The sequence below is a fragment of the Pan paniscus genome, chromosome 10, assembly GCF_029289425.2.
Source record: "Pan paniscus chromosome 10, NHGRI_mPanPan1-v2.0_pri, whole genome shotgun sequence".
Taxonomy (NCBI): domain Eukaryota; kingdom Metazoa; phylum Chordata; class Mammalia; order Primates; family Hominidae; genus Pan; species Pan paniscus.
The window spans coordinates 118050696-118064360 of NC_073259.2; the positions used below are offsets into that span (position 1 = coordinate 118050696).

At 44.0% G+C, this 13665-nt stretch overlaps 1 protein-coding gene across 23 annotated transcripts in view; it reads right to left on the bottom strand.

The window, feature by feature from the left end:
• The window catches only part of GIT2 (GIT ArfGAP 2), a 66953-nt gene extending 53945 nt beyond the window's left edge, over positions 1-13008 (bottom strand). For 5 of the 23 annotated variants that reach the window (XR_010108962.1, XM_024931262.4, XM_055096113.2 and 2 more), the window contains exons 1-5: positions 12679-12999; positions 8132-8265; positions 6197-6309; positions 5470-5575; positions 81-167 (exon numbers count right to left, since the gene is read on the bottom strand). Coding sequence is in view for 16 of the 23 variants with exons in the window: in XM_024931262.4 (XP_024787030.1) it covers positions 81-167; positions 5470-5575; positions 6197-6309; positions 8132-8265; positions 12679-12730 (492 nt within the window). In the remaining 7 variants the exon portion in view is untranslated. Of the gene's footprint in view, positions 1-80; positions 168-5469; positions 5576-6196; positions 6310-8131; positions 8266-12678 lie in introns of all 23 variants that reach the window. The other 18 variants (XR_008620497.2, XR_010108963.1, XM_063593641.1 and 15 more) reach the window with 7 other exon arrangements.
• Between the last annotated feature and the right edge of the window lie 657 nt (positions 13009-13665).

Sequence of the window (13665 nt, forward strand, 5' to 3'; positions counted from 1 at the left end):
GCAAAAGAGCACATTAAATAAAGGCTACATGAACACAACTCACTTAGTTTCAATATCTGAAGCAATTCATGTTTTCTTACAGGATGAAAGAAGTTGGCTTGTGCTCCTAAAGATAACAGTCTCAAACAGGTTTCAAGATTCCCTGTTCTCACGCTCGAATGGAGTTGCTGAAAAACGCAGAAACAAAAAAGGAATCGTGGTTAGATGTGTACAGAATGATGTCCTAGGGCAGCTGATAGACCATTTTAATATATGTTACATCAGTAACGCATAATCTTTATTTGTCTCGGTAAAGTGCATGGACCAGTCTCTCCTTTGCCAGTCACAACTGTCCCTGGGCTGTAAGGTGGGGTGAGGCCACTTTACTGATAAGGAAACTAGGGCTGTGAAGGCTGACTTGCCCAAATGCATGACTTATCTAAGAAGTGGCACAACCAGAACCTGAGTGAGAGGCAGGACTGTGTGAAGAGGTGACTATGCGTGGCTCTGACATATGACAGACCTGAATTTCAAACTATACCCACTTCAAGCTGTGTGGCCTGGAGAAAGGGCTTTAAGCAATCTGAACCTCACTTTCCTCATCTCAAAAATGTCAACAATGGCCAGATGCAGTGGCTCATGCCTGTAATCCCAGCACTTTGGGGGGTTGAGGTGGGAGGATCACTTGAGCCCAGGGGTTTGAGACCAGCCTGGGCCACATAGCAAGACTCTGGCTCTACAAAAAATACAAAAATTAGTTGGGTGTGGTGGCATGCGCACCTGTAGTCCCAGCTACTAAGGAGGCTGAGGTGGGAAGATCACCTGAGCCTGGGCAGTGGAGGCTGCAGTGAGCTGTGATCATGCCACTGCACTCCAGCCTTGGTGACAGAGCGAGACCCTGTCTCAAAAAAAAAAAAAAAAAAAAAATTAAAAAAAGGTGGCATTTTTCTTTTTAGAAAGGGTCTCGCTTGCTCTGTCATCCAGGCTGGAGTACAGTGGAGTGATCATGGCTCACTGCAGCCTCAGTATCCTGGGCTCAAGCAATCCTTCCACCTCAGCCTCCCAAACAGCTGGGACTACAGGCGCCGGCCACCATGCCCTGCTAACTTTTTATTTTTCAATACAGATGAGGTCTCACTATGTTGCCCAGGCTGGTCTCGAACTTACGAGCTGAAGTGATCCTCCTACCTTGGCCTCCCAAAGTGTTGGGATTACAGGCATGAGCTACCGTGCCTGGCCCTATTCACAGGGTTATTATAAGGATTTAGTGATATAATAAAGTGCTCAAAGAATACAAATGCTATAATAACAGTTATTATTAGTTGTTGTTACTGTAATTAGGGCTTTAGGACTTCAAATTCTACACTGTGTAAGCTACATGATCCTGCCTTATACAATACCCTCTCTACCACATTATTCTTGGCCTGTATAATATGCTTTAATAAAGTCTTTCAGGGTAGGAAAAGGCCCGTGATATACCGAATTCTGTACTACTGCAGAAAAGCTCTTATACAGTCAGAAGATGAGCTGCCTTCCTTCAAATCTAACCTAGAATTGTCCAAGATGCAGTAACCCTTATCACAGGAATGAAGAAATCTACTCTAACATCTATTTCTAAGTCTTGTTTAATTTTTTAAATAGTTTTTTTGTTTTTTAAACACAGGGTCTCGTTATGTTGCCCAGGCAGGACTGAATTCCTTGGCTCAAGCAACCCTTCCACCTCAGCCTCCCAAGTAGCTAGTATTACAGGCATGTGCCACTGTGCCTAATTTTTTAAAACTTTGGCAAGGAAAAAAAAAAAAAACAAAAAACCCAACACATACCAAGTCTTATTAATCAATGGAAGTAGCTAGTATATGCATTTCTATGCAAAATTTCAAATTCTGAATTCTTCAGCCAGATTCTGCTGGGGATTAAAAAAGGGGGGGAAAAAAAGGCCAGATGTGGTGGCTCACACCTGTAATCCCAGCACTTTGGGAGGCCAAGGCAGGCAGACTGCTTAAGCCCAAGAATTTGAGACCAGTATGGACAACATGGTGAAACCCCATCTCTCCAAAAAGTCAAAAACTGGCCAGGCGCAGTGGCTCATGCCTGTAATCCCAGTACTTTGGGAGGCCGAGGCAGGCAGATCACTTGAGGTCAGGAGTTCAAGACCAGCCTGGCCAACATGGTGAAACCCTGTTTCTACTAAAAATACAAAAAAAATTAGCCGGGCATGGAGGCGGGCACCTGTAATCCAAGCTACTCAGGAGGCTGAGGCGGGTGAATCGCTTAAACCCAGGAAGTGGAAGTTGCAGTGAGCCGAGATCGTGCCACTGCACTCCAGCCTGGGTAACAGAGACTCTATCTAAAAAAAACAAAAACAAAACACACACACACACACACACACACACACACACACACACACACACACACACATTAGCCAGGCTTGGTGGCACATGCCTGTGATCTCAGCCACTTGAGAGGCTGAGGTGGGAGAATCATTTGAGACTAGGGAGGTTGAGGGTGCAGTCAGCCATGATTGTGCCACCACACTCCAGCCTGGGCAACAGAGTGAGACTCTGTCGTTTAGGCTGGAGTGCCGTGGCATGATCTCAGCTCACTGCAACCTTCGTCTCCCCAGTTCAAGAGATTCACAGCTGAATTCTACCAGACATACAAAGAACATCCTACTAAAATTATTCCAAACAATCAAAGAGGAGAGGCTCCTCCCTAACTCATTCTGTGAAGCCAACATCAGCCTGATACCAAAATCTGGCAAAGACACAACAAAAAAGGAAAACTTCAGGCCAAAATCCATGATGAACACAGATTTTTAAAAAAACTCTTAACAAAATATTAGCAAACCAAATCCAGTAGCACATCAAAAGTTAATCCACCATGGCTGGGCACAGTGGCTCAGGCCTGTAGTCCCAGCACTTTGGGAAGCTGAAACAGGCGGATCACGAGGTTAGGAGTTCGAGACCAGCCTGGCCAACGTGGTGAAACCCCGTCTCTACTAAAGATACAAAAAATGGCCAGGCGTGGTGGCTTACGCCTGTAATCCCAGCACTTTGGGAGGCCGAGGTGGACGGATCACAAGGTCAGGAAATCGGGACCATCCTGGTTAACACAGTAAAACCTCGTCTCTACTAAAAATACAAAAAAATTAGCTGGGTGTGGTGGCGGACGCCTGTAGTCCCAGCTACTCAGGAGGCTGAGGCAGGAAAATGGCATGAACCCGGGAGGCGGAGCTTGCAGTGAGCCAAGATTGCGCCACTGCACTCCAGCCTGGGCCACAGAGCAAGACTCCGTCTCAAAAACAAACAAACAAACAAACAAAAAAAACCCAAAAGATTAGCTGGGCCTGGTGGCATGTGCCTGTAATCCCAGCTACTTGGGAGGCTGAGGCAGGAGAATCACTTGAACCTGGGAGGCGGAGGTTGCAGTGAGCCGAGATCATGCCATTGCACTACAGCCTGGACTACAGAGCGAGACTCTGTCTCAAAAAAATAAAAAATAAAAAATAAAAATAAAAATAAAAAAATTAACCCATCATGATCAAGTAGGCTTTTTTGCTGAGATTCAAGGCTGGCTCAACATACACAAATCAATAAATGTAATTTGCCACATAAATAGAAGTAAAAGCAGGCCAGGCGCGGTGGCTCCTGCCTGTAATCCCAGTACTTTGGGAGGCCGAGGCGGGAGGATCACGAGGTCAGGAGATCGAGACCATCCTGGCTAACATGGTGAAACCCTGTCTCTACTAAAAATACAAAAAAAATTAGCCGGGTGTGGTGGTGGGCACCTGTAGTCCCAGCTACTTGGGAGGCTGAGGCAGGAGAATGGCATGAACCCGGGAGGCAGAACTTGCAGTGAGCTGAGATCGCACCACTGCACTCCAGCTTGGGCGACTGAGCAAGACTCTATCTCAAAAATAAATATAAATAAATAAATAAATAAATAAATAAATAAATAGAAGCAAAAGCAAAAACCACATGATCATCTCAATAGATGCAGAAAATGTTTTCTTTTTTTGAGACAGGGTCTTGCTCTGTCATCCAAGCTGGAGTGCCATGGTGTAATCTCAGCTCACTGCAACCTCCGCCTCCTGGGCTCAAGTCATCCTCCCACCTCAGCCTCCCAGGTAGCTGGGACTACAGGCACGGCCACCATACCCGGCTAAAATTGTTATATTCTTTGTAGAGACGGGGTTTCGCCATGTTGCCCAGGCTGGTCTTGAACTTCTGAGCTCAAGTGATCTGCCAGTCTCAGTCTCCCAAAGTGCTGGGATTACAGGCGTGAGCCATCGCACCCGGCCAAAAAGTAATAAAAAAAGTTCTGAATAAGTAAGTCCTCATGCTCTGTGTGAGCAAGCATTTATCCAAGGCAGCGCTTTGAAAATATGCACATTTCTTACAGCATCTCTCAAAAACATGCGAAGGCCCACATAAAGAAAACCACCTCACTTGTTTTACAAGTATCATAAACCATTCTGTGTACTATAGCTTTGAGTCACACATTGCTTTCTGAAGATCATACTTACTGTTCAACCTGGAAACCTGAAGAAGTCCCCTTCCTTTAATACTTTTTCTAGTCCTTATTAAAAAGAAACAATTGTCCTATAAACTTTCTAGTCCCTTCTAGAAACAACTCTGAGATGGTTCCTATTTCAAAGTTAAACAAACAAAAAACTTATCAAAATATAATTTAAAAGCCATATTGGAAAAACACAAATAGCCTTCCAGAGACTTACTTTTCCTCTTTGCCCTGAACCTCCACTATATGAATGGCTGCCATTTGAATTCAGATTAAAGACGAAACCGACTGACAAAAAAGCTATTAATTAATTAATGTGCAGAAATGAGTTTTTGTTTTTCTTTCTTTAAAAACTTTTTTCAGCCTGGGCAATACAGCAAGAACCCGTCTCTACAAAAAATAAAAAATATTAGCTGGGTATGGTAATGTGCCTGTAGTTCCAGCTACTTGGGAGGCTGAGGTGAAAGGATTGCTAGAGCCTGGATGGTCAAGGCTGCAGTGAACCGTGATTGCACCACTGCACTCCAGCCTGGGCAACAGAGCAAGACCCTGTCTCAAAAAAAACAAACGAAAAACAAAAAAACCCTGGCCGGGTGCAGTGGCTCACGTTTGCAATCCCAACACTAGGAGGCCGAGGCAGACGGATCACCTGAGCTCAGGAGTTCGAAACCAGCCTGGCCAACATGGCGAAACTCCGTCTCTACTAAAAATACAAAAATTAGCTGGGCATGGTGGCATGCGCCTGTAATCCCAGCTACCTAGGAGGCTGAGGCAGGAGAATTGCTGGAACCCGAGAGGCAGAGGCTGCAGGGAGCCAAGATCGCGCCACCGTACTCCCGCCTGGGTGACAGAGACTCTGTCTCAAAAAAAAAAGAAAAAAAGCCCACAACCAGACTTTTTTTTTATTTTTTCAAATAAAACAATATGCTGTCTCAGCCCGCTCTTTTAGGGATTTTAAAAGGTGTGACCCACCTTGCTAAGATCTTTGGCAGTCACACTATCGTCATCCCGGCAGGGCAAGCGATGGACGAACGCTAACATCTGATACTTGGCTCTGATGAATTCCGCTTTATTGGGACTGGTTCAAAAACAAAAAAGAAAACAGTTCACTCGTTCAGATACAACAATCCCCATTCTTTGTACTGTAAAAAGAAGAGGAAGTGACCCACATCCCCCACTTGAGAATAAAATGAACAATGCTCAAGTAAGTTTCAGCAAGGTTTAAGACCTGCAGTTTGAAAACATACATTAGTTATTATAATGGCTGGGACTCCAGAGTACCTGCTTTTTATAGTAGCCTTCTTCTCTGTGTAATTGTCTGAACTGATTTAGCAACTTTGGGAGAAAGCAGCATTTAGTCCCATCTTATAAGTGAGGCAACAGGCAGACGGGTGCCCAGACCTAGATTTCTGGTCTGATCGCCTCTTATTTGAGTATAAGTTTAAATCTGATTACATTTACAGACTCCAAGCCATGGTTTCCAACTGAGGAAGCCACTTACTCCTGCTGGGTGGCCATGCTAAACAGATGGTCCTGCCCCACCCCATTCTGCATTTCTAATAGCAAAGAACCTGATGCACAACTAGGGTAACCCCCTCCTCTGCTGCCCTTGTGGAGACTGACCAAAAATAGCTGCACTCCTTTCAGTGGGCCCCATTTGTTATGAAGAAATAAAAGTATTTATAAACATTCCACTCACTGTACTTTATCCTGTGGATTAGCTTTACGTCTTCCACTCATAATAGACGCAGGGTCCAGCAAAGAATGCTCCCATATAGAGTTAGCACCATTATTATACAAGGTCTCAACCATCTAAAACCAAGCAGGATGACATAAGACTTTAATTTCTTTTCACAAATATTCAATGGGGATCAGTGACTGAACAGAGTAAACAAAGTCCTGTTATAAACACTCATTTGTTAGGAATATCATTCATATCATTGTTTTCTGATTTGAGAATGAAAAAGATGATCAATCTATATGCAGGATTCAGCTTTGACTAGTAGGATAGTTAAATACCTAAAGTGTGACTGAACTGTTCTTATTCTGTATGAAAGAAAAGAAAGTACTCTGACACCTTAGAGCAGGGTTTCCCAAACCTAATTAAACACTATTTTCAACATTCTTAACGACCCATGTACTGTCTATATTATTCACTTAATATTTGTCTTTAAAGCCACTTACTTTTAAAAACAACTACAGTTTGATGTGCTAGTTATAGCTTTCCCATACACAGTAAAATAATGTAACCATTAAAAAAAACATGTATTACCTACATCTGTCTTGAATACCACTGGTGGTTCCACATTTGGGGAATTGTTGCTTTAGGGTCAACCCTGGCATTCTAAACAACTCATCTCTGGACTTTACTGAGATTCTGTACTACAATCTGGCTTTGCAAACACAGACAGACCTAAGAGCAGTAAACAGCCCCTTTCACATGAGCGTGAGCGGTTAGAAACTTCTAAGCAAAAGTTAGTAATAAATCATATCTCCAAATTTCATTTCAAGGCATGACTCCTAAAACAGCCCCATCTGTTTTTTACAGCAGTGTAGTTATTTTCACATCAGAGATACAAACCCACTTGTTTTGGCTCCTTGGTTCACACAGGCAAGTTTAAGATTCAGTGCAGCTGTCACAGATTCAGTGAAATGCATAATCAAGACAAATGAAGGCAAAACACACACTTAACCTTGAGTTCCAAGAGAACTTGAAGAATGTGTACCCCAAGATAGAAGTAAAGGTGACATGACATTGGACTCCAAATAAAACAAAGAACTCATTTAACAGGGTATTCTACATGCAATCAAAACATATTAATTTAATTTGGTCTCTCTGACTAGTAACAAGAGTTTTAAGAAAACTTAAAATGTTTCAGAAGTTTCTGAGGAATCCCAGCCCATGCTGCTATCAAAGCAGAAAAACATGTTCTAAAAATATTAGCAGGTACTCAGGAATAAGTACATTAAAGAAAAGATTCTCAGGCAGTAGCCTTCAGAAACATTCATTATCATGCATAGAAAAGATGGACTACTGGCCGGGCGCGGTGGCTCACGCCTGCAATCCCAGCACTTTGAGAGGTTGAGGTGTGGATCACTTGAGTTCAGGAGTTTGAGACCAGCCTGGCCAACATGGTGAAACCCCTTCTCTACTAAAAATACAAAAATTAGCCGGGCATGATGGCGGGTGCCTGTAATCCCAGCTACTCGGGAGGCGGAGGCAGGAGAATCGCTTGAACCCGGGAGGCGGAGGTTGCAGTGAGCTGAGATCACGCCACTGCACTCCAGCCTGGATGACAGAGTGAGAGTCCGTCTCAAAAAAAAAAACAAAAACATTTCCGATGACAGTCTAGAAAGTCAACAGAGCAACAGTACCAAGATATTTTAATGAATAATCATCTATCTACCTATAATTGAGCTTTTTGAACAAGATTTATGTCATGTAGGAAGAAAAGTCTTTACTGAATTCAATACAGATAATATTTATAAATAGCATTGATGGGCATGCCATCTCTATTCAATTATGAAACAGTTTTGTCTTATGGAAGAAGTACACCAGGAGAAATTTTAGTTATTAACATGATGAGCCCTAAAATGTAAATTACCAACTGTCAGGAGAATTCTTATCCTTTACCTGAAGCAGTGTTGGAGGCCACGGTGTGTGTTTCAGATGCCTCACTTGGGAGATATGGCGCCCTAGACTCCGATGGACACTGCAGCACTCATCACATAAAAACGTTCCCCTATTTACTGATGCCCAGGAAGGATCTGGAAAGAGAGTGAAATCTCAGTGGCAGGGATACCAGCAGGTTGCTATACCGCCAGATGGCAAAAGATGACTGAGGTATGGTTTGTCAGAAAAAGGAGACATTTTTGTTTCAGTATGCTCATCAATGCATCAGGCTGGTCATCTTGTCGGATGGTATGACCTACCTTGGCTGATTAGGTACAATGTTAATTGAGACTAAAAACACCAGTGGGAGCCTTGGGTAAACAGTTATCTTCTTCCTGGTTCAGGGCCACAGTTTGTAGCCCTAATGTGGATCTACCATTTCAGATGCATGCTTTTTCATTCAAGCTAAGAAAGCAAATTGAGAGGGTACAGATGAATGATTTTGGATCCATCTCCATAAAAATCAAGATAATACTTTTTTTTTTTTTTTTTTTTGAGATGGAGTCTCACTCTGTCACCCAGGCTGGAGTACAGAGGCACAATCTTGGCTCACTGCAACCTCTATCTCCCAGATTCAAGCAATTCTCCTGCTTCAGCCTCCCGAGTAGCTGGGATTACAGGCATGCACCACCATGCCCGGCTAATTTTTGTATTTTTAGCTGAGACGGGGATTCATCATGTCGGTCAGGTTGGTCTCAAACTCCTGACCTCAGGTGATCCACCCACCTCGGCCTCCCAAAGTGCTGAGATTACAGGCGTGAGCCACTGTGCCCGGCCAAGATAATATAATTTTGACAGTGAATTATGCAGATAGCATTTTCTGCAGTAAATGTTGTAAAGACTGCTGTCCTAATTCACTGCTATGAATCAACATGTCAATATGCTTAGCAGAAAGCTGCGAGTTACAGAATCATAAAATCACTCAGCTGCTATGGTTCTGAGGACAGGGAAACCTGGCCTCTTCCATTAGGAAATGTTCTATGATGTCCATGAATTGGTTTTTTTGTTTGTTTGTTTGTTTTGAGACAGAGTCTCACTCTGTCTCCTAGGATGGAGTGCAGTGGCGCAATCTCGGCTCACTGCAACTTCTGCCTCCAGGGTTCAAGCGATTCTCCTGCCTCAGCCTCCCGAGTCGCTGGAATTACATGTGTGTGCCACCAGCTCGGCTAATTTTTGTTATTTTTAGTACAGACGAGGTTTCACCATGTTGGCCAGACTGGTCTCAAACTCCTGACCTCAGGTGATCCACTCACCTCGACCTCCTAAAGTGCTGGGATTACAGGCTTGAGCCACTGTGCCCAGCCAATTAATTGTTTTACATAAACTACCAAGTCCAATCCTGCAACTGATCTGAAAAAAAAAAGAAGTTGCAATAACAGCAGCTTCACAGAGGCAAAGATGTAAAATAAAAATGAATAATATTTTTAGTGTGTGTATAATACTTTTTTCCCTTTAAAGTCATAGAGCTTCATTAGCTGTCCTTTGAAACAAGGGATAATTTCATACTTGGCAAGCAGGATGGATCTGGGTAAGTAAACTGAATACCTAGAAACCTCAAATAAAGAAAGAGCTACACTTCATCAGACTCACAATGGGGTGACAATAGGTGCCACTTAAGCTGCCTGGTCAAAGGGTTACATTTAAAAATTCTTCAATGTCCACAAAAATCTCTAAAATGCATGTACACCATCTTTACCATTTTTTAAGAGTTTATTCAAACCCTTTCAAACCATATAATGAAAAGTTATGGGCTTTCAATCAAAGACGAATCCTGGGAGCCAGTGAGTATGGTGGTTAAGAGGGTTGGCTCTAGAGACAAGCAGTTCAGGGTTTGAACCCCAACTCTGCCACTTCTTGCACAATGATCTCAGACAAGTTACTTGACTGTTTTCACCATGGTTCAAATGAGAACAACAACAAATCTTGGGATAGTAAGGATATAGAGAATAAGTGAAGTACCTCACACATAGTAAAGTAGTAATGTTAGTTGTTATATCTTTTCTAAATTATTTTCTCAGTATTCAGATATTTTCTAGACGTGAAATTCATGATCACTGGACAAAGTTTTTGATGGGAAATACTTAAAACATTGAACATTTCATGTGACCACTCTACTACTGTACTGAAAATCTCCATGGAGTTTTCAAGTAATTGAACTCAGAGTGTGATGTATTTGAAATGAACCAGATTCATTAAAAAAAAAAAAAGTAGAATATTTAAGATGTGATCATGGTTAAATGTTTGCATAAAATAAAACAGAATCAAAATAATTCAATTTAGTATAACTCTGTCGCTATTACTATATCATCCTAAAAAGCAGAGATTGGAAATGTCCAGATGAAGGAGCTCTACAAAGATGCATTAACAGCACTGCTTCCTGCAGTATAGTACTGACACTAATGGCAAAAAAAAAAAAGACTGTTTTGAAGCATAGCTTTGGTTTTCACTTATTCAGAGGATTTGCAGTATTCTTTTTTTAGCAAGTATTTAACACATATTAATTAAGACAAGTATTCGACTAACCACTTTAGCATCCTGGATCAGAATCCCATGGAAAGAATATTAGAATGTTAACATAGTAAAATAAAAGTGTTTGTATGAATGAGATTGGGTAAAACCCTTTAAGTTCATCTGGAGCCAGGGCTCCAGGGACACCACAAATGAACTTCAAAAATGTTTGTGACTCCCCCAGACAAATCTTAGGTAAATTCGTTCATGTGCATTTTAGGGGAGAAGGCCTTAGCATTCATCAGAATCTCAAAGGGGTCCCTAACCCTACAGGTAATTCTCTCAGTAGGGCTGTGAAGAAAAGGCAGCACAAATTCCCAGCTGCTCAATTTCACAGAATATTTCAAGGTAGCCTAATTATATTCAAAACAGGAAGGAAGTGACTCAAGTCTCTGCAGATTAGGCATATGAGACAACAACTAAAGCGATACAATGGAAGAGAAAATGTTCTGAAATGCACAAAATGCTGCAAAAGTATATTTAGGATGGCAATGGAGGAACAATTTTGCTTTGCCCGGTACCCTATCAAGAAGCAAAACAATATGCATTCCAAGAGGAAGTTAGAAGCTAGACACATGTGAATCAAATACATCACAGTAAGTTCAACTGAAAATAGGCAAGAAAATAAGGAAGTGGAACAAATAACATTTTTAGAGAAAACGATGGAGTTTGTATAACTCACACTAACTTGGTTTAGAAAACACTTCTTTTTAAACTCCTCCATACCCCCTCCCTATCTTCAAAGGAAACTGGTAACACCTGCACTGTACGGGCCATAAAACAACCACATGAGGTTTGAGTTATCACAGTTCTATTTACAATCGGTCTCCACTTCCAAATGACAAGCTCAAGATCAGAACAGTTGCAAAGCCAGTGGTGTTCAATGATTTAATTAAGATTGTTTATCGGACACTATTGTGCCAAGAAAGCCATGTTACCTTCGAATTAACTCAAAGCCAATACATCCAAGCACCTAAAACAGCATGTAATAATCTATCCAGAGACCTGACAATTCAGTTGCAATTGCTAAGACACACTTGATCTCTAAATGTGAATATTATGAACAGTTATGCATCATTATGAAGGAATGGCTTTAGCGTTTCAATGCCCCTATATTGCTGGTGATTTTGCGTTTGTTTCCGTTGTAATCAACGTATGATTTAGATAGCCAAATATAGCTTTAAGGGACTACAAGGGTTCTACTGTAGACAGCATAATGCAAAAAAGAAAAGCCTTAGATGATATGATTCTACGAGTATTCATTGAATCTTCCTCACCACTAAGCGTGATACTCCCGATTATCCTCATCGAAAAAAATGAGGAAATCAAGCAAGTGACCAAGTGAAGTCACCAGCCCAAGGTCATCCAGAAGCAAAATCTAGTTTGAACCCAGGCCGTTCAGATCCTCAAACTTGAGACAAGCACTGCCTCCTAAGTGCTGGTTGTGTTTGGAAGACCCCGATCTCCTGGCAATTCTCCCGGGCAGAGTAGCTGTCGGATGTCAGCAGCGGGGAAGTCATCTACGGGGACCCTCTGGCGAGTCTCAGGGAATGTCATCCTCCCCGGGCAGGACACCCAGGCGGAGAAAGGGTCTAGTGGGAGGTGACACCTGCAGCCTCTGGAGGCTGCAGCCGGGAGGACGCTCACATTTTACTTCTGTAATTGGCTTTCCTGTGGATTGCCCAAGCCCCTTCCTGTTGGGGGAGCAGCCCTGGCCCCCGTCACCTCCCCAGTTGGCCTAGGACGGAGGGAACGGGAGGGAACGAGAGGGAAGGGAGGGCCGCGAGGGACGGGGAGGGCGGCGGCCCCCTGCCCGCCCGGCTCTGACAGGCCCGGGACGGTTCCCACCCCAAGGCCGCCCAGGGACCTCTCCGTTGCGACCCTAGCCGCGGGTTGCGGACGCTTGGCCGCGGGATGCAGCCTGACCTGAGGGGGCGGCCCCGGGGTAGGGGTCCGGGCCAGGAAAGCAGAGGGGAGCGGGCCCGGCCGGTGCGACTCACCCGGCCCGCTGCAGTCAGCGCACACCTCGCTGCTCCGGAGCCGTTTCGACATGGCTCCCACCTCCCACCTGCGGGGAACTAGAGGCCGGGGGACAGCAAAGGCGGCGGTGGCGGCGCGCTTCCGCTCTAACGGGTCCCAGCTGCGGCGGCGCTGACGGCGGCGCCTCTCCCCTCAGCGCCTCGCAGCCTTGGCACAGCACGCACGCGCGGGGAGGTGCCCTTCTGCGAGTGTCAGGTCATGTGACCGGAAAGGGCACGCTGCCTTGTCGCCATCTTGAGTGAGGGCAGGAGACTGCCCGAGTATCATCTGTCCTACCTTTAAATATTGAATTTGGGTCTTCTTCTCTGGCAGAGATTCCCCTCGTCCCAACTGATTAATACCAGGGGAAGTAGCAATATCTTGTGATGAGAACCCTGCAGTCACAACCTTCCTGAGGCAATCAATGGTCAAGTTCATTCATTCATTCCTTGATTCAACAAATGTTTATCAAGCACTTACCATGTTTTATATACTGTCCCAGCCACTGGAGAAACAGCAGTGAGCAAAGACTGAATTTCTAGTCCTTATGAAGCTTGCATTTTACTGGGGTAAAGTAAAATAAGAATATTTATATGATTCCAGGCTGGGCGTGGTGGCTCACTCTTGTAATCTCAACACTTTGGAAGGCTGAGGCAGGCGGATCACTTGAGGCAGGAGTTCGAGACCAGCCTGGGCAACATGGTGAAACCCCATCTCTACTAAAAATACAAAAATTGGCCGGGCGCGGTGGCTCACGCCTGTAATCCCAGCACTTTGGGAGGCCGAGGCTTGTGGATCACGAGGTCAGGAGTTCAAGACCAGCCTGGCCAACATGGTGAAACCCCGTCTCTACTAAAAATACAAAAATTAGCCGGGCACAGTGGCAGGCGCCTGTAATCTCAGTTACTTGGGAGGCTGAGGCAGGAGCTTGAACCCAGGGGGTGGAGGTTGCAGTGAGCTGAGATCAC